The 25411-nt window shown below is 64.5% G+C and overlaps 1 protein-coding gene across 5 annotated transcripts; it reads right to left on the bottom strand.

Annotated features, from left to right (window-relative positions):
* Positions 1–232: 232 nt before the first annotated feature.
* Positions 233–25411, bottom strand: KIAA1522 (KIAA1522 ortholog). 5 transcript variants are annotated; one of them, XM_049820896.1, is made up of 7 exons: positions 25058–25411; positions 6447–6602; positions 6159–6214; positions 4866–4983; positions 4340–4456; positions 1308–4220; positions 233–1084 (listed from the first exon to the last, which is right to left on the bottom strand). In XM_049820896.1, the coding sequence occupies exons 1-7, from the start codon at positions 25263–25265 to the stop codon at positions 1062–1064; spliced, it is 3591 nt and encodes a 1196-aa protein (XP_049676853.1). In that variant the 5' UTR covers positions 25266–25411; the 3' UTR covers positions 233–1061. The 5 variants fall into 5 exon arrangements, with proteins under 5 accessions (XP_049676853.1, XP_049676854.1, XP_049676855.1 ...); XM_049820897.1 differs by lacking the exon at positions 25058–25411 and adding an exon at positions 19117–19220; XM_049820898.1 differs by lacking the exon at positions 25058–25411 and adding an exon at positions 17035–17250.

Genomic DNA, 25411 nt, shown 5'->3' with positions numbered 1-25411 from the left:
GTGCCTGTCTCTCCTGGGGGGGGGGGGGCGGCTGAGCTGGCAGCCAGCCCTGCTCCTGTGTTTTAGTGCTGCCCGAGCCCTCTGCCCTCCCTGTGCGGGCAGCGGTGGCGGGAGCCAGTGCTGGGGGTCAGTGCCTGCCCCAGAGCTCGACATTGCCGGGAAGGGGAGCTGCCACGTGTGGCAAGACTGTGGCCGTAAGCCAGGAAGCACAGGAGGCAGCAAGCTTCGGTCATCATTTTTACCAGCCAGGTACAGAGCTCTGAGCGGCTACTCGGCAGCAGAGGGTTGGTGGTTGCTTTTGGTTTGGTTTGGTTTGGTTGGGTTGGGTTTTTTTACAATCGAAGAAATCAAAATGTGACCCAAGTTTACAGAAACAGAAATTGAGGTTCTACCCCAGGGCCTGAAGACCAGCTTGCGGGACGGCTGGGCTCCCCCTCCACCCTGGGGCCAGCACGGCTGCAGGCTGGCTGTGCCGGGCAGCCAGCGAGTGCCCAGAGACGGCACTGCTGCAGGCAGAGATCGGTGCTGGCCAAGAGCCCCCTCTTGCCTTTCCATGAAGGACCAAGGCCCCGGTCCCTCCCAGCCTCCATCCTGTCCTGCTGCTCCTGCCCGCATCCCCCCAGGCACTGCCGTGGCCGAAGCCTTCCCCTTCCCTTGTCCAAAGTGCTTTGATTCCTCGTGGACCCGGCTGGCCGGGAGCAGAATGGCTCCAGCTCCAGTGTCTTCGGCCCCTGCACTCCTCTCAGCGTGGCTGCTCTGCTCTGCACGCGCAAACCAAGCGGCAGCCCGGCAGGGAGGAGGTGCTGGCTCTGGGCACGGGCCTCGAGTCCAGTAAAAAAAAAAAAAAAAAAAAAAAAAAAAAAGCAAAATAAAGCTGTAGTACTTAGGAAAGTGAAACCAACACCATTTTTGCATAAATATCATCAAGGCCGTGGAGGCTAAGGCTGTTTGCTTCCTGTATTAAGTTAATTGCCAGTTCCACACTCGTCTGTTGACCTGCCCAGGTCCCTGAGAGATTTGGATTCCTGTCCATGGGGGCACCAGTCCTGCAGCTTCATCCTTCAGGCCGTCTCTCCCCGTCCATCTGCAAGGCAGGAGGGAAAAGCCCATCAGCTACCCGAAGTCCCAATTTCCCATGGCCCTGCCCCAGGTCTGGCCCCATGGCCCGGCTCTCCTGGCCATCCTGGTGCCACCCCAGCCCCAACATGGCCCACGTGCCGCGCTGGGAGCCTACAGCTCAGGAGCCCGAGCGCCTACAGCGGCACCATCCCATGGTGGGGCTGAACCGGGCCCCCTGTCCCGCGTACCTTGTGCAGGGAGGCTCTGAGCCGGCGGCTCTGCGGCGTTCCTGTCCTCCATCCCCGGGGCCGTCATCCCTGCCGGCTCACTCTTAGTCCTGCTCTCGTCCGCCAGCACTGCCTTGGCTTTCCCGTCTGGCACGGGGGAGCCCAGTGCCTCTGCCGCCGGTGCCTTTGGATTCAGGGGGGAAGGAGCCGGCCCCGGGCCAAGCGAAGGCTTCTTGGCTACCGGAGGGGGGATCTTGCCAGGTTTTCGGTGGGCTTGTGCCTTGCCGGGGCCCTGCTGGGAGGCAGCCGGGGCTGCCGAGCGTTGCCCCGAGAAATTCATCAGCTCGGCCACCAAGTTCCTCTTCAGGTCAGCCTGCGCCTCGGGACACGAGGCCGTCTCGATCACCAGCTTCCTAGAGCTCTTGGCGAAGATGAAGCTGGCGGTGGAGGCCGGTGACTTGTTCCTGGGGGAGAGCTGGCCGTCCCCGGGGGGCCCCTCGGAGCCGGGCAGAGCCGCTCTGCTGCCCGGCGGCTTCTCCGCAGCCTCACCAGAGGACAAGGCGGCAGCCTTGAGGTGCACGGCGTGGTGGAGCTGGTTTGAAGGCACCGCGTCTTTGGCAGGAGGGGGCTGCCGTGTGGACAGGGACCGGCGGACAGGCTTCTGGGGTGCCGGCCGCTCCTCGGCACCGGTACCGGCCCCGGCGGGCGGCTCCACGCTCACGGAGCGCAGCCGTACCATCTGCAGCAGCGAGGGTGTGACGATGGGCAGGCTGGCGTCCTCCTTGGGCACGGGACCGCTCTTGCTCCGCGACACCGGCTCCTTCTTGGCGTCTGCCCGGGGGCCGTTGGCCGCCTTCTTAAGGCTGATTTGGGGTGGCAGAGCCGGAGCCGAGGGTGGGGGGAGAGGTGGAGGCGGTGGCGGGGGCACGGCGACCTCAGGAGGGGGCTCGGCGGGGGAAGGCGGCTGCGGTGCCCCAGCCGGCGGGCCTTGCTGCTGGCTGCGCGAAGAGACGGCGTCTGAGAACGAAGAAGACGCAGCCCCCGGGCTCGGTGCCGCTTTCTGCCCGGCCACCGGAGCCGGCGCGGCATCGGGCAGGCTGGAGAAATAGGCTTCATCCGGAGGGGGGAAGTCCGCCATGGATAGGTCGTGCTCCTCGGGAGCCGGCGGGGGTGGCGGGGGCCAGGCGGTGTCGGCGGGGGTCTCGCTGGCGGCCTGGGGGGTCCCCTCCACCTTTTTGGCCGGCGGAGGAGGCGGGTGGTAGGCAGGCGGCGGCGATGGCGGTGGAGACTTGCCGCTGGGCTTGGCCGAGGGCTCCTGGCAGGCAGTGCTGGGCACCGGTGGGTCTGGCGAGGGGACGAGGGGGCCGGCGGGGGCTGTGGGCTGCTGGGGTTTGGTGGGTGGCGGGGAGAAGGGAGCGGGCACCTTGGGGTGCGGCGGGATGACGAACCGGTCCGAGCGGCAGGGCAGCGTCTCTGGGGGGGCTGGGTCCGAGGCCGAGGAGGAGATGGAGGTGAGGGAGGAGGACACAGACAGCGCAGGCGACTGCAGGGAGCACACCCGGTCCGGCTTCTGGGGCTGAGCCCTGCCCGGGGACACAGATGGGGGTCCCAGCCCCTTGGCAGGCAGCGTGGGTGTCCCGCTCTGGCTGGAGTAGCCGCTGGAAGGGGACATGGTGCGGTCAGACCCATCCGGGCAGCTCCACTTGGGCTGAGCCTGGGGCTCCCTCAGCACCACCGTCACCCCAGGGCTGCCCCGCGAGGCCTCGGGGGAGCTGGCGCCGGCCAGGCTCTCGGAGCGGAGGCTGCTGGTCTCGCTCAGCGACGACGGGGAGAAGACCTCATCCTCGGCCGTGGGGCTGAAGGGCTCGGGGCGCGGGGACCAGGGTGCGCTGCTCTCCCGCTGGGACCGCCGGTCGGGCTTGGGGGGCAGCCCCAGCACTTTGGGCTCCCCCTCGGCCTTCTGGTGCAGCGAGTAGGTCCTGCGAGGGGGAGCCGGGGGCTTCTTCATCTTCCTGAGGGAGACGCTGCGGGCGGAGGAGCGCTCGCTGGCCAGGCTGCCTGTGTCCGAGCCCTCCGCCTGGCTGCTCATGCTGTAGGCGGGGGACGCCCGGCCGCTGCTGCCCCCCACGACCAGGAGCCCTGGGGCCGTAGGTGCGGGGCCGGCGGCAGGCTTGGAGCAGGAGCTGGCAAAGCTGGCGGAGCTGTAGACGCTGACTTGGTCGGTGTCGGAGTGAGCCACAGCATCCGCCTCGCCGCACGGTCCTGCCTCGGGCTGCCGGCGGTCGGAGCCACCCTGGGAGGAGATGGTGGAGCTGTTGGAGACGATGGTCTCTGTGGACTGTGAGTGGCTCCAGTTGTCGCTGGAGGAGGAGGGCTCGCGGCTGCGGGTGCTGCACTCCGAGAAGCGGGCAAGGGAGCGCACCGAGGCCGGGCTGGACGACACCAGGCTGCAGCGGCTCAGCGTCCGCACGCTGCTCCGCGTCAGGGCCACCACGTCCACCATGGGTGGCAGGATGGCGTTGGGAATGATCTTGGACATGTAGGTGCCCTGGGGCGAGATGGACATGACGGGGCTCAGCAGCTCCGGGGGGGTGGCGTTGGTGGTCATGCCTGGCACGGCCAGTGACTTTGGCCTCACCATGGGCGACAGCTTGGCCGCCGTCTTCCTCCCCAGCAACGTGTCGTCGTAGTAAACCCGGTCGATGTGCTTCTGCAGGGCCGTGTCTGCCTCCTCCAAGGCTCCCAGGCGAACACGGGCACCCCCGGAGACAGCCAGCGGCTGCAGCTTCCCGTCGATGGTGGGGATGCGGATGGCGTCGCCGGAGACCTGCCCGCCGTTCAGCAAGGGCTGAGGCACCTGGCTGCCCCCGTGCCTTGCCTGCCCTCGCCCATCAGCCTCAGGGTGTCCCTTGGCTTCCCGGCTGTTCCTGAGACCTGGGAGCAGGGAGACACGAGCCCGGTGTGATGCTAAGGCAGACGCACCGAGCCAAGGCAAACAGAGCCTGGCCAATGAGACCAGACCCTAAAAATTCCCCCTTGCCCCCGATGCTTACCCAGCTCCTTCTGGACATGCTGGGGGATGCCCAGCACCGTCGTCCTCCTTTCTTTCCTCTTCTTGCCAGCCCTCTCTGAGGATTTGGGAAAGGAGTCATGCGGTCGGAAGGTGGAACCTGCGAGAGGCATGAGTGGGTCCAGTTGGCACGAGGGAGACCCTGGCCAGGGTGTCCCCGGCATCCCCATCAACCCCCCCACCGCTGGAGATGCTCCAGGACAAGCCGCAGCAGGCTGAGCCGAGGGCTCAGGCTTTCAGCACAGCCCGGAGAGGTATTACCAGCTGCCAAACAGCCGCGCAGTCTGAACAGGGAGGAGACAGTGTCTGTCCGTCCGTCTGTCCCCCTCGCCCAGCCCCAACGCTCTGACTCAGCCAGAGTTCCTCTCTTTTCTCTAAGGGCCCCCAAATCCCTGCACTGGCTCATGGCCACGCCAACGCAGAGCCCAGCTTTCCTGCCATGCGCCCTGGCCCCCCCTCGCACCCTTTCAGCTTGCGTCCCCCGGCCCCGCAGCCCCCCAGCTGGATACCTTTCCGCTGGATCATCTCGGAGCGGATGGAGAGGGCGTCCTCGGAGGTGCTGTCAGTGGCACAGGAGGCCGCCCGGCTCCGGAAGGACACACTGTCATCCTCCGAGGATGCGCAGGACTGTACGGGCAGAGAGTGGGCTCAGGCGGACCCCAGGCTGCGGGGACGAAGCTGCCCCGGCCCCCGCCAGGCCCCTTCTCCGCCGCAAACTGACTCCTCAGCCCAGCGCTGCTGAGACAAAAGCTTCTCCGAGGGCCAAAGGCTGAGTCAGCCACGCCGGCATCCAGAGTCCTCCCACCAGGAGCGGGGCCGAGAGCAGCCCCAGGGACCCCGCGTGGCTTCGCAGCCCCCCGGAGAGCAAGCGAGCCGGGGTGCAGCCTACCCAGAGGGGCACCCGATGGAACCGCCGGCCTCACCGCCGTGCCAAGCTGAAAATGGCCCCATGGCTGCATCCAGCCCTGCTGTGCCCCAGAACCTGGGGCTGGAGGGCTGCCACGGCTGGGAGAGGGGCGTGGGGCTGAGGGATGGGGGGGACGGGGACAGGCAGGCAGCGACGTGGCCGTGCCGGGCACCCACAGCACACGCAGGGACAGCCCTGTGACGGGCACAGCTTTCAGTGCCCCCTTCATCCCTCCAAAGCATCTCTTGGCACAGACGGAGGTCGGGATGAGACACATCAGCGTGAACCAACGCCCGCCCGCTCTTGCTCGCTCAGGGGCTCCCGGCTCCCCGCTTCCAAGGGGTTAAGGGGGCCAAGAGCCAGCGGCTTGAGCAAACACAGGCGGGTGAGGCACTGGCAGCGGGGTCAGAGCCCTGGGAAGCGGCAAAGCCTAGCTCGGCCAAGAGAGTGGGAGTTTCTCCTCGTCAGCAGCCAGGGAGGGGCCCGGCCACGGGGCTGGATATGGCCAACGGTCCCCGTCATGCCGCCCCGTCGTCCCACCTCACTCGGGGCTGCCAGGGGACACCAGTGAGGTGGGGTGGGGGGGACGGAGGGACGCAGGCACGGTGGGGGTCCCCAGGCAGAGCCCCACAAGGCAGGGCAGGACGTGCTGAGGCTGAGGATGGGGATGGGGACAGCAGCTCGTCACGGGGCAAAGGGGATAACGCTGAGGGACGCACGACTCCTTCCCACAACACCCCCGGCCATGGTCCTGCAGCCTCGGTTGGTTTCCCATCTGCCTCCAGCCCCCAAACACCACCCGGGGAGGGGGAAAGAGGGGTCAACCTGTGTCCCCTCACCCCCAGGGCACTCCGAGAGCGCTGCGGGGCAGAGCCAGCTCCTCGGCAGGGCTCACCTGGAGGCTGCTGGTGTCCCCGTGGTCCCAGGCACTTTTGGTCTGCTTCTGCTTCTCTGCGGAGGAAAGGCAGGGGGTAAATCTCTCCACCAGCCGCCAGCCAGCCAAAGGGCTGCTGAATCCGGCAATGCTGCCCGCACACCCCAGCCACCACCACCAGTCCTGGGGCACTGGACTCCGGTCAGCCCCATCGCGCCGCCCACGCAGCCCGGGCAGCCAGGAGCTGGGGCCGGCTGGCTGCACCCACTGCCACGTCCCCGGGCCACCCTGGGGGCTGGGGACACCTACCCTGGTGCTGCAGGGACTTCAGTCCCTGCTGAGCCTGGTTGTGCAGCTCCTCCAGGTGCGGGGGCCGCGTGGTGGGGAAGAAGACGTTGTCGGGGCATTCCTCGCCCGCCGTATACTGCACGCTCAGCCGCTTCTCAGCCTCGCCCTTGGTAGCGCCTGTGGAGATAGAGGGGTCAGCTTGGCTAGGGGGGACACAGCCACTTTCCCACCGATGCACCCCCACCCATAGGACGTGGCTGCAGCGAGCTGGGAGAAGCGCCGAGCAATGACGGCCGGCCCGGGATGACGTTATCCCGCTCATCTCCAAACCGGGCACTGGAAATGCCGTGCGAGAAATCATCTCCCACGGCTCTGCCCGGTCGGTCGATATACTGGAGTCAGGCTGTCTCCAGCGTGAAGCTGCAAGGTTTTCTCCCCACTGGCCAGAGCAGAGCTGGGGCACAGCACCGCCCTCCTCCCCAGCACCTTCATTAGGAGCAAACGAGGCAGCAAGTTGCGCGGGGCTGTGGGCAGCTGAGCAGAGAAGGGGCAGCATGGGGAGGGTTAAACGAGGATAGAAAGACGATGACTTTCCCTTTGTAGGGTTGCATCATCCCCAGGCCTTACAAAAGCACCCCAAGAGCAGGGACTCACCCTGTGCCCAGGCAGGCTGGGAACTGCACCGACGAGGGAAACTGAGGCACAGCCTGGTGCAGAAACCCCAGAGGACCTGAATCCCCCCTCCGAGCCCCCCACATGCTGGAGACCCTATCTGCCATGCCAGGGCCGGCACAGCCCCCTCCCTGCAAACCATCGCCAGCACCCTGGGGTGCCAACAACCAACTCCGGGCTTTTGCTGGGTCCTGCACCTGGCATCACCCAGCCAGGGCACCGCAGCACGGCGGGCACAGCCCTGCCCGCTCCTGCCTGCACGCCGCTGCCTGCTGCGAAGCCTCAAACTCTTCCTGCCCGGAAAAAAAAACACAATTTCAGGCTAAGGAAGGGAAGGGCGAGCAAAGGAATCCAGCAGGGCTGGCGGCAGCACCCTGGGGACCCGGGCACCTGCTGCTCAGCATCGCCGGCACCGCGTACCCATCCCCTGTCCCCCGTGTCCCCCACATCCCCCGTGTCCCCCACATCCCCCGTGTCCCCTGTCCCCTCCCAGCCAGCCTGGCCAGGCAGCGAGGCGGCCGCGCTCCACCGCACAAAGGAGCAGGCCCTGAACAATGGAGCCGGCCCGCCCTGCCGCGCCATGCCGCCTCGCCGGCCTTTGCCTCCGCCGGCATCCGCGGCACGGCGAGCGGGCACCGGGGGGTACGGCCAGGCCGGGAGAGCGGGTGGCGACACAGGAGACCCCTGTGCCAGTGCAGGGTCCCTGCAAGGGGACACGAGACACCCACAGCCCCCCCAAACATCATGTTCCCCTTTTCCTAAGCCCTTTCGTCCCCCCAATTTTGGCAGCCCCTCGCCTGACACCCCCCGCCCCGGCACACTCGGAGCCGCCTTCCGGCGAGAGGAGCGCAGTGATTTATTCCGTTAACTTCCCAGCGGACGAGGCCGGGGTCGGGGTCACCTTCCCTGCTCTCCCCCTGGGACAGCAGCCCCCCTACCCCTGCCCACTGCGGGTGGGCAAGCACCCGGTGCTGGGCAGGCGGGGGTCCTGGCGGACGGGGGTTGTGTAAGGACAAGGCGCTGCTCCCTCCCTCCCTCCCTCCCGCTCACTCACCCTTCTTCTTGAAGAAAGCCAGAAGCGAGGAAAGGTTCCTGCCCATGAAAACCACCATGGTGGCCAGGGAGAGGGTCTGGTCTCCGCAGGAGCAGGGGCTCCGCTGCCCCCCACGGAGGCTCTGCCTATTGTGCCGGGGCAGCTCTTGCCCAGCCGTGTGCCGGCAAGGCGGATGCCGGCGGCCCCCAGCTCCCTCTCTCTGTCCTCATCCGCGCGGCGGGAGGATGCTCGGCTGGGCAAAGAGGCTCCAGTGCAGCTGCCTGCGCGCTGGGAGAATCCTGACCCCGGGGATGGCTGCACGGCTGCAGGAGGGAACAGCTCCAGCTGCACCCACCGAGCTCCTCGGTCACGGGAGAAGGAAAGCGGGGGGCCCCTCCTCTGGCCTCCCCGCTCGCCCCCGGCCCTCCCGCCTCCTCCCACGCACAGCACGGCCGGCAGGGATCCATTCTGCCAGGCTCAGGGCCAGGATTTCTCCAACTCCCCCCTTGTTGCACCCCTGCGAGTCCCCCAGGACCCTCCTCGCCTGCTCTCCGCTGGGCTCAGCATCCCTGCAAACCAGTTGCTCACTTCCACAACCGTGCAGCCAACTGGGAGGAGCTGGGAGGCTTTTCCTCTGGCGAGCACCAGCCCTTGGGATACGGCACGGCACAGCCAACGGTGCCGGCATTCCCCCTCCTTGTCTGGCCCCAGTGCCCCCTGGGACCCAGCACCCACCGCAGCCCCCCCAGGGAGAGCCCCGCACCCAGCACGGCTCATCCCGCAGCGGGGGGACACGAGTCATCATGGGGCAAAGAGCGCTTGTCCTTAGGGACGGGGCGTCCAGCACAGCTACGTCACGGTCACGAGAGCCGGCGGCGCTGGGGGAAAACAAGGTCTCGGACCAGTCTAACCAGTAGCTCCAGCTACTGGCACAGGGGCATGTGAAGGCAGGGGCAGAAATGCCGGGCGGTCACGCACTGGCACAGACCGTGGCGCTGACAGCCACCCGTCCCCACCGCACAAGGTGCTGCGTGCTCCCAGGGCGGTGGGTGCCAGGGAGCCCTGCGCTGTCTGGCAGGCAGCAGGCAGGCTGCCTGCAGCAGCGGTGCCCCGTGCAGAAAGGGAATTTGCCCTGTCCATCAGCCCTGGGTGCCCAACACCTCAGGGAGCTCCATCCCTCCCATGACCAGGTGTTTTGCCCCAAAAGGTGAAAAGCTTCCAGTATTTACCCAGTGGGCCAGGCCGTCCTTATGCCACCTGGGAGCTGAAATGTCAAACCCTCCTTCCCCTGCCCTACCAGCTCCCCACGGGCTGCGCCCAGGGTTTATTGCACCAAGACAGAGGTTGGGCTGCAGACGGAGCAGCAGAGAGCGAGGGTCCCACCGGATCCCAGGCATGGAACGTGCAGCCCAAGGGACAGTTTGACCTTGCAATGGGCACCTCTGCATCTCTGGCCAGGCAGCTCCGAGCTTAGCGAGAATTTCTTCCTCTGCATCTCCTACGTGCCCATAACAGCAAATACAAGCGGCGCCCTGCAGCCCCTGCTATGCATAACCCAGCACCCTGCTTCCAGCACGGGCAGGATCGGCCCCGCTGCCCACGCGCTCACCCAGAAGGTGCCGGCGGCTGCAGGCAGACGCTCCCCAGCTCTTTTCACAGCGCAAGTGGAAAAAGGACATAATTAAAGGGCTGAGGATGCACAAAGCGGGCAGCCACGTGCTGCGCTGAACGCTGTCCTCTCCTCTCCGGGCAGCCTGTCACGAGCCCCAGCGAGGGCCACGGCCGACGGCGGGCAAACTCAGCTGAGAGTGACGCTGCTCCCAGCTCTGCAGGGAAGGGTCTGGCCCTCCAGGATGGCACGTCCAGCTCTGCCCACATGGATGGGGCTGAACCTGGGACCCCCCCTGCATGGCACCAGGAGCTCTGGGAGCCCCTGCGGGTGAAGAGGGACAGTTCCCTCTCTGCTGCTGGTCCAGGGCCGAGGCACAGCTGAGCTTCAGCCCCGTGGGTCTGCTGATGGCAGCACACTGGAAGATGCTGCCTCGGGGCTGTAAGGACGTTCCCAGGTGCCGGCAGAGAGCCTGTCCCCGCTCCTCCTCCCTGTACATGGCCCATCACCCACGAGGACCCAAAGAGCCTTGAGAGCATCCCTTGCTGACGGAGACATGCGTCCCTCTCCCGAGTGTGACACCTCTGCGGCTTGGGGCAGGAGGAGCTCAGCATCCCTGGCTGCAATCACCCAAAGGATAATCCGGGCAGGGCGCCGCGGCCACCACCCAGCCGGGGCAGGAGCGCTGCTTGGCCATGGAAGAGCCTCGTGCCAAGGGCTGATGCTGGGAAGCATGGCAACGCGTGAAGAGCAGCCTCTGCTTCTCCTCCCATTCCTTGCAACCTTCGCTACCGCGTCTTCCTCGCCCGGACGGCCTCACCCTGGCTCTGTCAATACATGGCGTAACCTGCTGCAAAGGGGACAGGAAAAGCGGGGGAAGCCAGGAGGGAGAGAGTCCTGATCCTGAGGCAGAGGCTTCAGATCTTGGTGGGCTGAGGAAGCTGCTGCAGCTGCAGCCAGTGCCGGTAGCAACACGCCCGGTCAGAGCTGGCGTCCCGTCCCTCGCGCATTCCTTGCGACGTGCCCTGGATCGCCCCGTCCCCTCCAGGCTCAGTGGTGCTGATCTGACACACGTGCTTTGTCCGCACGTGGCAGTGGGATCCTCCCGGAGAAGGAGCCGGAGGCCTCTCAGGGCCAGGCACTCTCTCAAGGATGGTCTCCCTGAACCAGAGCTGCTATCTGCCACTACCGGGATGGTCCAGAGGGAGCAAAGCATCCCTGCAGCAAGGCAAAATGATAGGAAGGGGCAGGAAAGCCCAGGAACCCTGCCTTCAGCTCTGCCTGCTCCATGCTATGGTGGCAGAGAGGGGCTGGAGAGCACCGGGGTGGGCATGGAAGGGCTGCACAAGTGAGAGACTAGAGCTGAGACCCCAAAGGAACATGGCCAGGGCCGTGCAACTGGATCAGCGATGCTGCAAGTAGGATACGGTGCCAGCCTAGCTCCCTCCCGGAGCTGGCTTAGCCATGATGCTGCTCTTCACTCGGGGAGAGCCGGAGGAGAAAACCCTGGCTCCTGTCCCCCCTCCTCGCCAGGCCTGTGCCTCCTGCAAGCAGCAGGTTTGGCCAGACTCAGCTGCAAACATCCATCTCTGCCTGCACGGCACTGCCTCGACTTGCCTTCTCCCTGCACAGCGGCGGGTCCTGCGGCAGGAGGCAGGGAACAGGCAGCGCAGCTCCCTGCCCGCCCCTTCCACCACCACTGACTCACCGGAGAAAAATGGGGATGAGGGGGGAGCTGGCAGGCAGTCGGGAAGGGGCTGCAAGGTCCCCAGGGGAGGAAGGGGAGGAGAACCTGCCTCTGTGTGTGTGTCCTGCTCGGTGGGATGGAGACCTTGCCTCCTTTCTGGCAGCCAGTGCGGTGCAGAGAGCTGCGAGAGAGAGCGAGAAGACTCCCTGCCCCATGGGGTCGATGCTCTCCCACCACTTTGGGGCTCCTTCCCACCACGCTGCTCCCAGGCATTGGCCAGCACCATCCAGGCATGCACCCAGGCTTGGGGACCGCTCTGCTCCCCGTGCTGGAGAGGGGCAAAGCGGCAGTTGCCTGCAGATGCCATAAGGATGGATAACACCAATGGGGTGCACCATGAACCCCAGCCCCAAAAGCCCCACGGAGCAGTCAGCACGTGGACCCTGCCACGGCCATGAGAGCCCCCGGGTTCTGCTCCGGCATCCAGCCCCTCTGCTCCAGCATCCAGCCCCTCTGCTCCAGCATCGAGCCCCTCTGCTCCCTCCAAATTGGCCTCTCCCATTGCAGCACAGCCAGCCAGTTCCCCAGCCGGTGGGACGGTGCAGGCAGCCCTGCCAGCATCTCCCTTTTGGGAGCGATGACGCCTTTTTACGAGCCTGAGCGTGTCCATCTTTCCTCTGGGCCCGTCACCTCCGCTCGGGCAGCTCCGTGGCCCCAGGTGGGACCTGGCACCCGCCTGTGCCACCCTGCCCTGCCTCTGCGCCCCAACCTTTGGCTGGCGAGCAAGGCTGAAGGCCACAGCCCCACTGAAGGCAACCAGCCCGGCCACCCTCGCTCCCCAAACCCTTGTTGTCTCTGCACTGGATCCGTGCCCTGGGACACGCTGCAGGACTGTGCTCTCTCCAGGCAGGATAAGAGCACAATAATATTTACCGTGGCTCTGCCCACGCAGCCCCCCACTGCCAGCCCAGGGGCTACAGCCTGCCCTTGGCTTCACTCGGGGGCTGCTGCTTCAGCCAGGAAAACATCTCTGCAAAGCAAATAAACACGACCCGATCTGCGCTGCTGGCTTGACTCTCAAACACGATCCCACGCAGAGGGAGAAATAAAATTAATCTCAAATGGGAAAACAAACTTGGATCGTTTTTCTTCCTCTAAATCACAGTGCAGAAAACTGCCCTGCATCCCCCCCCGCCAGCCAACGGGCCACGGCAAAGGAGTCAGCGCAGGGTGAAAACCCACTCGGAGGAGAGCCATTGCCCGGCCAGCTGCCTCCAGCCACGGCTGCTGTCATGGCAGGAGCACGCCTGGTTGTGTGACAGGGCTGCACCGCAGCCGACTCGGCCCTGACCTCGCTGCTGCCCCGCACATGCCCCTCAGGCAGCCCCTGCGGTGACACGCAATGTCTCCTGTTCCGTGCGTTATCACGGACTCCCCGGCGAGGGTCTGGCAGCAGCCCATGGCGGGGACCCCAGCACCGCAGAGGGAGGCAGGACCACCCCGATGGCCGATTGCGCCTCACTCCCATCCCCAGCCCCTGTTCCAGCCCAGCGAGCCTCCGTCCCACCACATCCCCACCCTGCGCTCGTCCCCTCCCCGGAGAAGCCACCAAACAGGTTTGAAGGTAAATAACAGCCTTTCCCCAGCCAGGAGCCGGATCCAGGTAGGAATGGCCCAGATGGGGAGCGTGGGGCGGGAGAGGGCGGCGGGTAAAGCCTCGCAAAAGACGAGGGGCCACGGAGGCAATGCCGGCGGCACGCACGGTCGGAGACGGGCCACCGGCACCTCCTCCCTGCCAGGAGCTATGCCAAAGTCCACAGCTTTATTACAGCCCTGCTTCACCTTCCCTCAGTGTCCTCTCCTCTGCTTCCCACGCACACCGCCACGGCGCCTGTGCGGTTCTCTGCCGCGGTGCTCGGAGCTGGCTGAGTCCCCACGGCGCGTGCCGTCATGCCCGGCGTGTTTGCAGGGTACCGAGGGTGCTCGGTAAATGGCAGCCGTGCCTGTCACAGCAGGTACTTGGCTCCACGCAGAAGCAAAATCCAAGAGACGGATTAGGGACAAGACCTTGCAGGTTCTTCCGTGCATGGATCTACCGTCCTGCAAACACCACCCAACCCTGCTCCCGCCCGCAGGTCTCTGACTCGGCAGCGCTGGCAGGAGACGGCGAGGAAACGCCGAGGAGATCCTCCAGCGAGGACCGAGACGGGCATGGCGATGTGGGATCAGTGGAGGAGATGGGAGAGGAGCTGTCAGATGGGGCTGGGGTTGCCACCAAAATGGGGTCGGGGGGGATAACCAGCAGCAGAACGGCAGGTCCCATCCCTGCCTCTTGGTGACGGGGTGCCTGCCAAGTGGGCACGGCCCGGCATGTCGGAGCCGAGCGCCGGAGGCAGCTGCCTGCCCGGGACACCCGCAGATCACCTCCTCCCCTGCTCCAGGAGCAGGAGAGGGCACCGGGAAGGGCTCAGCCCTCCCAGCCAGCAGCAGGATACCGGCAGGCGAGTCCGGTAGGCCGGCGTGCCGGGCTGGCGGTGCCTGGCAAAAGCGCCTGTGTAAATCTCGGTATGTCCCCCACCGGGGCGGGTTCCTGCTCTTATCTTCTCCCCCAGCTGTTTGCAGAGTCGGCCCAGCGTGGGTCTGGCACGAAGAACTGCTGCGAAGGAAAAAGACGTCTAGAGCTGCTCAGCCCACCCCGGAGCTGCACGGCAAGAGCCGGGGCTGCCGAGGGGCTCCACCGCCGGCCCCCTGGCTAGGGCAGGCACCGGTGCCCGCTGCCGGGGAATCTCACGGCCACGGGTCACCCCTCGTCCCAAACCTGCCTCCCTCCAGGCCGTTTGCCCCTGCAACCTGCCCCAAAGCCCACCGACGGGGACGCGGGTGTCGGGGAACCCCGCACCCAGGGAGCCCCGCGCCGGCTTACAGCCGCATCCCCGCTGATTCCATGGGGCGCAGCTTGGCCGGCCGCCACGTTCTTCCACCCTGACTCAGCAGGGCCCGGCGGGGAGGTCCTGATAAGGAGTTGATAAGCAGTTTTGGTCTCCCTGGTGCTCAAGGACCTTCCCCAGCAGCTCCCGCCACAGACTGGGAGAAGAGGCAGGGGACGCCCCCCAAGAGCAAGCCGGGCCCTGCTCCGGCGCAGGAATGGGGACACGCAGGTTTGGCACTGGTGAAGCAGAGCGGGGAGGCCCAGGCAGAGAGCAAGGTGGCAGGGAAAAGCTTGCAGGCAGCTGCCTGCAGCAGGCAGAGTGATCCCAGCAGCCATGCTCCCGAGGCTCCTGCCCGCCCTGTCCCTGGGGACCGCTGCTCTGGCCCTTCAGGATCAAAAGGCGGTGGGTGCCCACGCTGTCCCGCGCACGGCAGAAGCTCAAAGGCAGCTGCCGATGCCTGTCCGGGCCTGACCTGCCGGCGGTGGGCATGGCGGGGCCAAACCAGTGCTCCCAAGCAGCCGGGGACGGAGAGATGGGAACTGGGGGATACCGGTCCAGTTGCCGGCGATATGCCATTAGCCTCTGACCCAAAAATCCAGATGAACCCAGGGTCTCCCAGGGTCTGGCTGAGGGGTAGGGGGGAGACGAGAGCAACCGTGGGGGCCTGTCCGGCGGGTGCCGGCACACCCTGCCCCCAGCCGGTGATCCCGGCTGCGCCCTCCGAAATGCTGAAGCGACACAATGCAAATTCTTTCGCTTTGTGGCCGCCGCACCGTTGCCATGGAGCCACCGCAGAGAACAAACACAACTCGCCCCATGTTTTCTCAGCACCTTCCACCCCACGGCCTTCAGCCCCAGCACCGGCCCTCGCCTCGCAGGATCTGCCCGGGCTGTATTGCACGGTCCCACGTTGCGCCCATTTCAAGGCATCCGAAATGGAGCGGGGCTTCTCGCAGCCAGCCCTGGGGAAGGGCAGCAGTGGTGGTACGCATCCCCCAGCAGCCCCACAGTCCTGGTTCAGGGACTGGCAAGGGGCACCCAAGCCTAGCAGGGGGATGGAGAGGAGACGGGTGTCTGGACAAGGGACGGCATAAGGAAAGGGCGAGGACTGCAACAGGGGTGCTCACACAAGCCCCCAAACCACCTCTCCCAGGGAGGCGGTTCACCCCATCACCTGCACCGCTGCAGTTCAGGGCAGAGGCAAAGGGACAATGTCCGGCAGAGTCAGAGAAGAGCCGCAGCCCGGCTACGACACAGCCTGGTCGGTGGCACCAAGCCCTTCCCGCGTGGAGAACGTGAGAGGATGACTTCGGCGGAGAGGAGACCGCAGCTAGCCGGCAAGGAGAGGTGGACGGCGGAGAGCCTGCTGCAAAGGAGATGCCATCCCTGCGCAGCCACAGGCGACTGGTGTAACCACTCCTGCCTCAGTTTCCCCAGGTGTCACGCGGATGCTGGTGGCCGGAGTATTTCGGCACCCTCTCCCCATCTGCCTGAGGGGTCTCCCCATCCCGGCCCCTGCCTCTCCGGGACAGTTTTGCTCGGCGTGGTTGCTCCCCAAGCCTGCGAGGGGTTGACTCCAGACCCTGTTTACCCTGCGGACAGCTCGGTTCACCGCACCTGGGCAGCTGCTGACTGTAAAGACTGAGGGAAACAGGGAAGCCAAGGGCAGGAGGGACAGCAGGGCCAGGGATCCCACAGGGTTGGCAGGAGAAAACCACCTGGTTACCACCCCCCCCAGACCCACTAACCCCGCTCCTACCAACCCTGGACCCCTGCCCACGTGCCGGTCAAGTCCCCTCCCTGACTCTGGCTGGGCTGGGGACGTGGGGACGGTTTAATGACATCAACGGGGAAATCGGCAACCCCGGCATGGGGACGACATTACTGCGAGAGACCTTCCCTGCTTGCATCGCCCCGCTCTGACGGAGGAACCGCGGAGGGAGCTCGCCGGGACCAGGCACCCCATGGGGCTGATGGTTCAATATGTGGGTCCAGGCTGGCATGGGACTCCTTTCCCTGCTTCTCTTCCCCACAGAAAAGAGCTCTCCCTGTCCCATGCCTTCTCCTAGGCTTTTCAGCTGTATCCGTGGAGCCGGAGCGTAAAGAAGCGGAGCAATCGGTGCACGGACGGACAGACAGACAGGCGCAGAGTGAGGTGGGCAAGCTGCACAGGATGGATGCAGGGGGGGGAGCAGCCCGGTGCTCTCTGCAAATGCTCCCAGATCTGCCGCTCCCCGGGGCACAGAGAGGGAAACCGAGGCAGAGGACGGGAGCCGAGGCCGGGGAGGAAGGCAGCGCCGGCAGCCCTGGGTTCCTGCTCTAACCGCTGGGACGCCGCTTAGAAAAACAAGTTGGTAACTAATTCAGCGGACGATCTCCGTCCTGATAGCGCAGGCAAGCCAACGGCTGGTCCCCGGCATGTCGGCGCAGCCCCAGCCTGCAACTGGAGGTTCCTCCCCAGCACCGGCACCCGGGGTCAGAGGGGCCTGATCCTGCCCCCCCCTCCACCCCCAGCATGGGGAAGGACGGGGGGACCGAAGCCTCCAGCCACAGTGCCTCAAGTCCTGCCCAGCCCCACGCCAAAGGCAGCCAACTTTCCCACCGTGACCCCCCCACCCCCTAAAAAGGCACCGAGCCGGGACCCCCAGCCCCTCCCCAGGCAGCCCCATCTCTCCTACCTGCCCCCGGCTTCCCGGCACGGCCGAAGGGCCAGGAGGAGCCAGCCTTGACGCCCGCCGGGCTCCTCTTGCGGTGCACGTTGCCCATGAGGCCGCTCTCGCCCTCCACCACAACCGGGTGGAGGAGGCCGGGACGCTACATGGCGGAGCCGAACGGGCTCCGGCGTGGCCCGGGCGGCCGTGGGAGACGACGGCTCTCAGCCGCCGGCTCCCATCCCTCCGGCTCCGGCAGAGCTCAGCTCTCGCAGGCGGCTGTGCCGGAGCCAATGGTACAGGCAGAGAGGAGGGGCCTGCCGGAATCGTCCGTTGGATCCCACGGCACCCTCCCAGCTCCATCCCTCCGGCGGGGACGCGTGGGTGCCACGGCCAGGCCCAGCGGGCAAAGGGAGACCCCCGGTTCCCAAACGTCCCCAAAAGATCGGGACAGCCGAGCGCAGCGCTCGCCTCTGACCCCGCTCCCGCCTCCCCTGGAGTTTGCCACGCTCCGCCGAGCCGCCACCATTTCTGCCTGTCCCTGACCCAGCACGGCTCCGACAACCGAGGCTACGACCCCCCCCTCCAGGGTCTTGGGGGTCCCAGCCCCGTGGGGACACCCCAGCCGAGCCCAGCACCACCGGCCAAGGCTACAACAGGACTTCCAAGGTCGGAGCACAGCACCCGAGGATGCGGGCCGGGTCCAGCTGTTGCCCAACCTCAGGGCGAGCACCCACATGCCCGTGGGTGGATGTTTAAATCCCTGCCACCCTCTCTACGGTCACTCCTGTGTCTGGGGCAAGTCACAGCCAGGCGAGCCACGGGGACATCTGCATTCACGTCGGTTCACACCGCTGGCACCTCTTTCCCATGCCCTCCTCGGGTGCACCCCGGCTTCTCCCTGCTCCAGACCCTGCTCCAGCTGCATGGGGTTTTGCCCATGGACAAGCCCTGCCGCTGCCTGTTCTGAAACACGTACGCCAGCCTGCCCACTCCGAAGCCCAGCTTTCCCTCCTGATTTTTAATTAGAAAATTAAATGCTGCGAGGGCAGGAAGGGGTCAGCTGGCCAGGCAGTGGGCAATTCCTGCTGGCAATGTTTATGTTCCTTAGGTGATTCATCAAAGGCTGGAATAAATAGGAAGGAGGACTTTGTGGGAAAGGCACAAGACTGGGGAGGTGATGTAAAAAAAAAATAATAACATTTAAAATCAGCCAGCAGCTTTGTCCTGACCTCCCAAGGTGATTGGCCATAAATACACCTTTGGACTTCAGTCTCCTTCTCCACAATGGAAATATCGATGGTTCAGTTTCTCACTGGCTTGGTTTGGAGCCGGAAAGCCATACTCAGCAGGGCAGAGACCATTTTGTGCCACGGCCTATGCCTGGCACCAGGGCAGCTGTACCAGCACCCCTGCGTGTCTGCTGCCCCATCTGCTGTGGGAGCTGTTAAGGAAATGGGGGATCCAGTGGGGAAACTATTCCCTGTTTCCCATCACCAGCTGTCCCCAGGCATAACCTTTCTGTCTCGGGGCCGCTGGGATTAAACAAGGTCGTGGTCACAAGTGCAGTAGATCGGAGGTCTCTGCCCAGTGACTGGAGGAGATGATTTTTCCCCCGGGCTGCGGGAGTTGGGTCGGCCGAGGGCATCTCCATCCCAGGACAGGGCTTTCTCCCACTGCCCAGCACCTCCCGGGCCTCCCTGGGATGTAAATCCCCTCACAGATGCTCCAAAACGAGGTGCATGGACCCCCCCGTACCACTCAGTCCCACTCCCAGGGACACAGGGGGCTCCTCTGCAGCCACACAGAACAGCTTTCCCAGTGAAGCACTTTTATATCTCTCCCTGCAAGAAAAGGAGAGGCTGGAGCCTGCAACGCTGCCCTAGATACGGCAAGACACTTCCCCCTCCTCTCCTAAAACAGATGCCCTCCGTGCCAGCACCTGCCTAGCGAACGCAGCCACCGCCGGCACCGAAGCTTCACCGCCCCCAGCCGCAGCAAGCCACAGCCTCGGAGGTGCCGAGGGGGCTTCGAGAGCGAGCCGAGCCCCAAGAACCCAGCAAAGCCCACGTGTGCCATAAATATCAAGGGGCTAATGGGGTAACTCACAGCCACGTGGCAACCCAGCTCCAGCTCCTCCTGGATCCCGCGTTTGCAGTCCTTGCCGTAACTGGGGGGCTGAGAGCAGCACGGGGAGTTCCAGCATCCCCGCAGACCCCACTTTAACCCGCACCGCTGCCCCATCGCTGCTTGGGGACACAAACCCCTCTGAAACCCACGGACAGGCTGCGCTGCCAGCCGGCTGCTCTCGTCCTTCATCCCAGGCGTGGGTTTAAATTGCTGCACCCAGAAATGTGCTTGGAAAGCGTGGCAGCGGAGGGGAAGTATTTGCAGCTTCCCTGGCATGCCATTCCCAGCACAGCAGGCACACTACAAAACCCAGTTGTGGAGCAGCCAGCGAGAATGGGGAACTGGGGCCAGAGATGCTGACTTCAGTCCTCTCCAGCCCCGAAACCCCTGGTTTTATTCATTGAGAGGACTCTGATAAAAGCAAGGAGCTAGGAGGCGGGGGGAAGCTGCTCATGAGATACAGATCTTGTCATCACGGCGTGACTGCTTCAAGCACATCTGATCGTCCCAAAGTCACGCGCTCCCTCGGTCAGACAGGCCAGCCCAAGCACGGGGTGGCGGGGACCTCTCTGCGCTGGCACGGGGGAAGGATTCGTCCCTCCTGGTGTTTTATCCGTCCCTCCTGATGTTTTCTAAACCTGATCCCGTTGCTGAGCAAACACCGACCAGAGGCCGAGCTGCCTGAATGAGAAAGGAATTCAGCCCTTGTTCCCTTCACGGGGAAGTAAAGCTCAGCAAGGCAAAGGTAACACAAAAACCCACTTGAGATCCCCAATCATTAACAGAAATACATAACCAGGAGGGTTTCAAATGATTTCCTGCTCAAGCTGGAGTCCAGGCCAGCTCTGCCGATGACAGCTCCAGCTCCAGCCCACAGAGGCAGAGGGAACTCAGCTCCCTTCTCTGGGTAAGGTATTTTTTAATCCATGCACGGCGGGAGCCACGGGGACCAGCCCAGGGCTCCGGCTCCTGCTTGGCAGGGAAATGGTTTTTCGCTTCATCGCTGCCCAGCTCTTCACCTTCCAACGGCTTATGTTCCCATCGCTGCTGGAGTCAAAGTCAATGATGATATTGTCTTATGAAATAAGACCTCCCTTCTAAAGAGAAATATGACTCCGGTGAAATAGTTTTATCGGATCTTATGGAACGTTATTCGCAGGAGTAATTCTTCCAGTTGTCTCCAGGTGGAATAGCTGTGGTTGCAGACACACCTCTCTTTGTTCGCAGAGCCGCTCACCGTTGCCAGTTCAGGCCAGCCAGGGGATTCCTGCTGCTCACATTTTCTGAAGTGTCACTCTTTGCCTTTTGCAGATTAACAAGTTCATTCCCACACACGCACGGGAACAATCCCGGGGAGCGGGAGGTGCGGGGGCAGCAGTGCCTACACCTCTCCTCCCTCCCTTGAGTTGAGGAGCTCAGGACTAAAACACAAAGCCTGTGTTTACACAAAACCACGTGCCACACGGCAGCAGAGAACGGAGGAAATCAAGTGTCCGGGGAGATTTCACATCTCGGTTATTATTGCCTCGAGGATTCACGTGCACCTCCACCACCCCGCAGCGTCGAGCCCGATGCCACCGGCATGGTGCCCACCGCAGCCCAGCCCCTGCCGCTCGCTGCTCACCGCGCTGCTGCCGGCTCGCCACGCACACGGCGAAACCACCCCGCAGGCTTTTCAACAAGCACTTGCTGATCTTACAAAGCAGCTGTGTGCATTGAAGGCTTTATTTTTAACATCACAGCCTCCCCCTCCCCAGTCAGGAAATCTGTTGCTGCCGGACTAAAGAGGCATCAAAAAGGAAAAAAAAAAAAAAAAACACCACCCTACTTTAATATTTCTGGAACATCAATTCCTTTACTTCATCAGGGAATTAAGAAGAATATTGTGAAACCTGCATAAAGCAGTAGCCAAAAACTGGACTAAAACCACTTGCAGGCAGCAGTACTCCACCACCGCGCGCTCGGGGAGCCCGAGGAGCGGGAGCAGGCTCGCTGCTGCCGTGCCACTGAGGGTTAACAGGCTGCTTTCATCCGGGGGGGCTGCAGGCAGTGCTCACAGAGGAGAAGGAAAAGCTTTCAGCTTTCTTGCTCCCAGCAGGAAAAAACAGCCACAGGCAGCAAACCAGAGCTGGCCAAGCACCCCAGTTCCTTGCTCCGTATTAGACCCTCGGTACAGCCCAGCCGCTCTCCCAGCCTCAGTTCCCATCTCAGGTGTTAATGACTCCTCTGTCTCCAAAGGTTATTGTGGAAATAAACAGTTTGTTAGGAATCGAGGTGCTCGGATACCACAGGGATGAGGCCACGGAGGTGCTCAAAGCAGTCAGGTTGTGTACAGGTAAAACAGCCTGGGGCTGGCAGCACCCTGGCAGCTGCTGCGTACCCTGGGATGCTGCATACCCTGGGATGTGGCGTTACAGCTCGCAGCAGGAATTATCTTGCGGCAAAGAGTTGCACTAGTATAAAAAGGGGACGCTGCAGTCAGCGGGGCCCGTTCACCCAAACAGGGCAGAGCGGCCAGTCGGGAAATGGGAGAGGACTCGGCTTCCAGCTGGGATGGAGCCATCCCCCCACTCAGCATAAAGCCGCTGGTGTTCCCACCCGGAGAGGTGGCCTGAAACTCGCCCATGAGCAGGATTACTGCGTCTTTCCTCTACACAGCTCAGCTGTTTGAGCAGCCAAAGATGGGATCTCTGATTAGATGGACCCACGGGTTTGATCCAAAGTGGAAATGCTTTCATCGTCCTGCTCCCATGATTTCAGTGCTGAGCAATTCCGACCTCACTGACACCCAGGTCGTGAACGGGCAGATGCCCAGGCTGAGGAACTAGTCCTGACCCGTGTCTCTCCGGGGATGGCTTCCCTCCGTCCCTCGCCCCCGCGCCATCCCAAGACCCTGCATGGCCCATCCCCACTCCCCCACAGCTGGGATGCACCGGGAATGGTCGGATGTGCCCTGTCCCCACTCCATGACCAAAGCCAACTGTGGGAACGGCAGGGTGATGGGGAGCCACCGGGTCACGGGCCTGATCCAGACCACCCCCCAGCACCATGCAGACACAGGGAGAAAGCCGAAGGCACCCAGAGTCTACTAGGACCCGCTGAAGCTCTCCCCTCTCCCCCTCCCACAGCTCCCAGCTGATGTTTGGAAAAATTCCCAGCTGGGGCAGGGCCTGGCCGGCTCCTGCTTCACGAGGGCTCGTGGTGTCGGCAGTGAGACCGATGCAGCCTCCGGGCAGGTCAGAGCTGCAAGCGGCGGCGGCGGCCGATGCCGCCGGCTCCAGCACGTAGTTCTGCAGCCGCAGCCGCCCACGGAAAGCAGGCGGCACTCGGCGCTGCCGGAGCCAACACTCCTTCCATTTCCACAGCTCAGCCCAAACTGCCGCTCGAGGCAACCTGACCCTCGTCATACAGGGAAGCGTTATCCCCCATCTCATGGGGAAGGATGCTGGTAACCCTGGCGTGTGCCGGCGGTGTCCTGAGGATGCTCGTGGCCGCAGCCGGCCCGGAGGTGGTTAAGCAGGGTGGGGCTCCCGGCGCGCTCTGCACGCTGGAAGCGAACGGGGAGGGTGATTCAACCATGCACGCAAGCTGCAACCATCGCACACCCGCGCTGCTTCCCCACTGCACGCCACCGAGCAAGCGGCGACGCGGTGGAACGAGGCACCTCCCGGCCCCAACGTACGCCAAACGGGATGCCGTGAGCTACCGGCACAAACGAAAGCACAGCCCAGAAGGGAAAAGGTCCTGCAGCCCCGGGGCTGGCCGTGGCACCGCACAGCCCCTCCATCACCAGCATGGATCGTGGGCAGGCGGGCACTCGGGGCAGCTCTCCCGGACATGGGGATATCTAATGGAACGGCACAGTGGCAGCGCGGTGACGGAGCCCCGGCTGACACGAGTGGCAGGCTGCTTTGGCAGGGCGTGCTTGCGAGGGATGGTGCGGCAAGTGGGCTGGAGGTCCCCAAATTGTGACCCTGATGGGCAGTGACTTTGCATTTTGAGGATTAGCTGGTGAACGTTACAACTTTAGGGGAAGAAAAAAAAAACAAAAAAGAAAAGGGCTGGCAGAGCTGCTGGGGGCGTTTCTACACTGCAAAGAGGAACATCACATGCTCCGGCACATCTCATTTTTTCTGCTCAGGTTTCAGCGTTGGGCCGTGGCAGCGGTGTCCACGCACGGCAGGCCGGGAGGGAGGCACCGGCAGCATCCGATGGACCAGCTAAACAGAGAGCTCAGCCTCTTCCCAAGCCCCTTTTGCCTTTCTACGGCCACTCCTCTCCTATCACAGATCTCCCTGTGCTTCTCCAAGCGGTAAACGTGCCTGCATGCAGTCCTGGATGCCTGGAAATTCACTCCCTGGGGCAAATGGAGGAAGCAAGTCCCAGGCGACGGCATCCTGCTGCATTTGGGTGCCGCAGAAGCGGCCTTTCCCTTGGCAAAAGCGCGGTGACGTCCTCGCCGGAGGTGCCCTGCAGGAGGGCACTGGCATGACGCAGACGGTGTCCCTGCTAGCATGGGGTGGGAGAGGCTGAGCGCTTCTCTGCTGCACGGGGAGATACCTCCAGAGACTGCTGCCTCACCGGGACACCTACTACTTCAAAACAAGCGTGCCAAGGAGATGAGCATGACCAGACACGCCACCACCCATCACTCTGCTGAAGGTACCGGCCCACAGGAGGCCAGGCGGAGCCCACGGGTCCCCATAATACAACCCCGGGGCAGCGAAGAGAGGGCACCCACAGCACCTTCTGCTGCAGGATTGTCCCGGTCAAGGTGGCAGGGACGTGGCTGGGCTACGGAGGCAGCACCCTGCAAACCGGCCGGGGCGAGGGCCATATCTAGGACAGGAAGGGCCACACCTGGAGCACGCAAACACCCTGCCCAGGAGGAGGAGGAGGAGAAGGCGGCGGCGGCAGCGGCTGGCGGTCCTCCAGGTTTCCCTCAGCCCCAGTGACCTTCTGACTCAGCGGAGAGAGAACCTACCCAGTGAACCGGCACCAGCCCTCGGGGCAGGGGCGAGATTGCGCCAGGGACTGCCGGATCCGGCCTGCTACCGCGGCCGCAGCGGCCACCGTGGCCAGCACAGTCCCCGTGGCCACCACCACCACGGCCACCACCACCTTCACCCCCCTTCAGCCACTTCTGCCGCCACCATGGCCAGCGCCTCCACCCCTCCTGGCCACCACCACGGCCAGCACCTCCGCCCCTCCTTGGCCACCGCCGTGACCCCTCCTTGGCCACCTCCACGGCCACCACCTCGCCTCCTTTTCGGCCACCACCGTGACCCCTCCTTGGCCACCTCCACGGCCACCACCTCGCCTCCTTTTCGGCCACCACCGTGACCCCTCCTTGGCCACCTCCACGGCCACCACCTCGCCTCCTTTTCGGCCACCACCATGACCCCTCCTTGGCCAGCTCCATGGCCACCGCCTCCACCCCTCACCAGCCACCACCAAGACCCCTCTTTAGCCACCCCCACAGCCCCCACCCCAACCCTCCTTGGCTTCCACTGTGACCTCTCCTCGCCCACCTCCACGGCCACCACCCTTAGCTCTCCTTAGCCACCTCCACGGCCACCACTCCCACTCCTCCTTGGCCACCACCGTGACCCCTCCTCAGCCACCTCCACGGCCACCACTCCCACTCCTCCTTGGCCACCACCAAGACCCCTCTTTAGCCACCTCCACAGCCCCCACCCCAACCCTCCTTGGCCACCACTGTGACCCCTCCTGGCCCACCTCCACGGCCACCACCTTTAGCTCTCCTCAGCCACCTCCACGGCCACCACTCCCACTCCTCCTTGCCCGCCGCCGTGACCCCTCCTCTGCCACCACCTCAAGCCCTCAGCAGCCACCCCCCCGTCCCCTCCTTCCCCCCTCCACGACCACCACCACCACCACCGTCCCCTCTCCCCCTCACCTCGTCCCTCCGCCCCGGCCGAGGGGCTGCCGCTCTTCCGCCGCCGCCGCCGGCCGCGGAGCCAGCTCAGGGCCCGGCGCAGCGAACCCGCCCGGGCCTTTTTCCTCCGGGAAGGGGGAGCGGCCGCCGCCGAACCGGAGCCACCACCACCGCCGTTCCTCTCCGGTTCCCTCTCGCCGCCCACCGCAGGTGCAGCCCCGGCGGACATGGCCGCGGGGCCGGGCAGCGTCCCGCACCGCCCCGTACCACCGGTAACCTCTGCCCATAGGACCGGGCCCGCCCGGTTTTTAGCTCCCTAAACCCCGGCTCCGGCCCCGGGGCTCCCGCCGAACGCCCGGAGCCGACGGAAAGTTT

The sequence above is a fragment of the Accipiter gentilis genome, chromosome 17 (assembly GCF_929443795.1).
Source record: "Accipiter gentilis chromosome 17, bAccGen1.1, whole genome shotgun sequence".
Taxonomy (NCBI): Eukaryota; Metazoa; Chordata; class Aves; order Accipitriformes; family Accipitridae; genus Astur; species Astur gentilis.
This window is presented reverse-complemented; position numbering and strand designations above follow the sequence as displayed.

What these genes read in the sequence shown, in the direction of transcription:
- KIAA1522 (XM_049820896.1), bottom strand. Translation starts at nt 25,265, where the DNA reads ATGTCCGCCGGGGCTGCACCTGCGGTGGGCGGCGAGAGGGAACCGGAG. An exon ending in GGCCGGGGCGGAGGGACGAG is followed by an intron (nt 6,603 to 25,057) that starts GTGAGGGGGAGA and finishes CTATCTCCACAG; the next exon opens with GCGCTACCAAGGGCGAGGCT. An exon ending in GCATGTCCAGAAGGAGCTGG is followed by an intron (nt 4,221 to 4,339) that starts GTAAGCATCGGG and finishes CCCTGCTCCCAG; the next exon opens with GTCTCAGGAACAGCCGGGAA.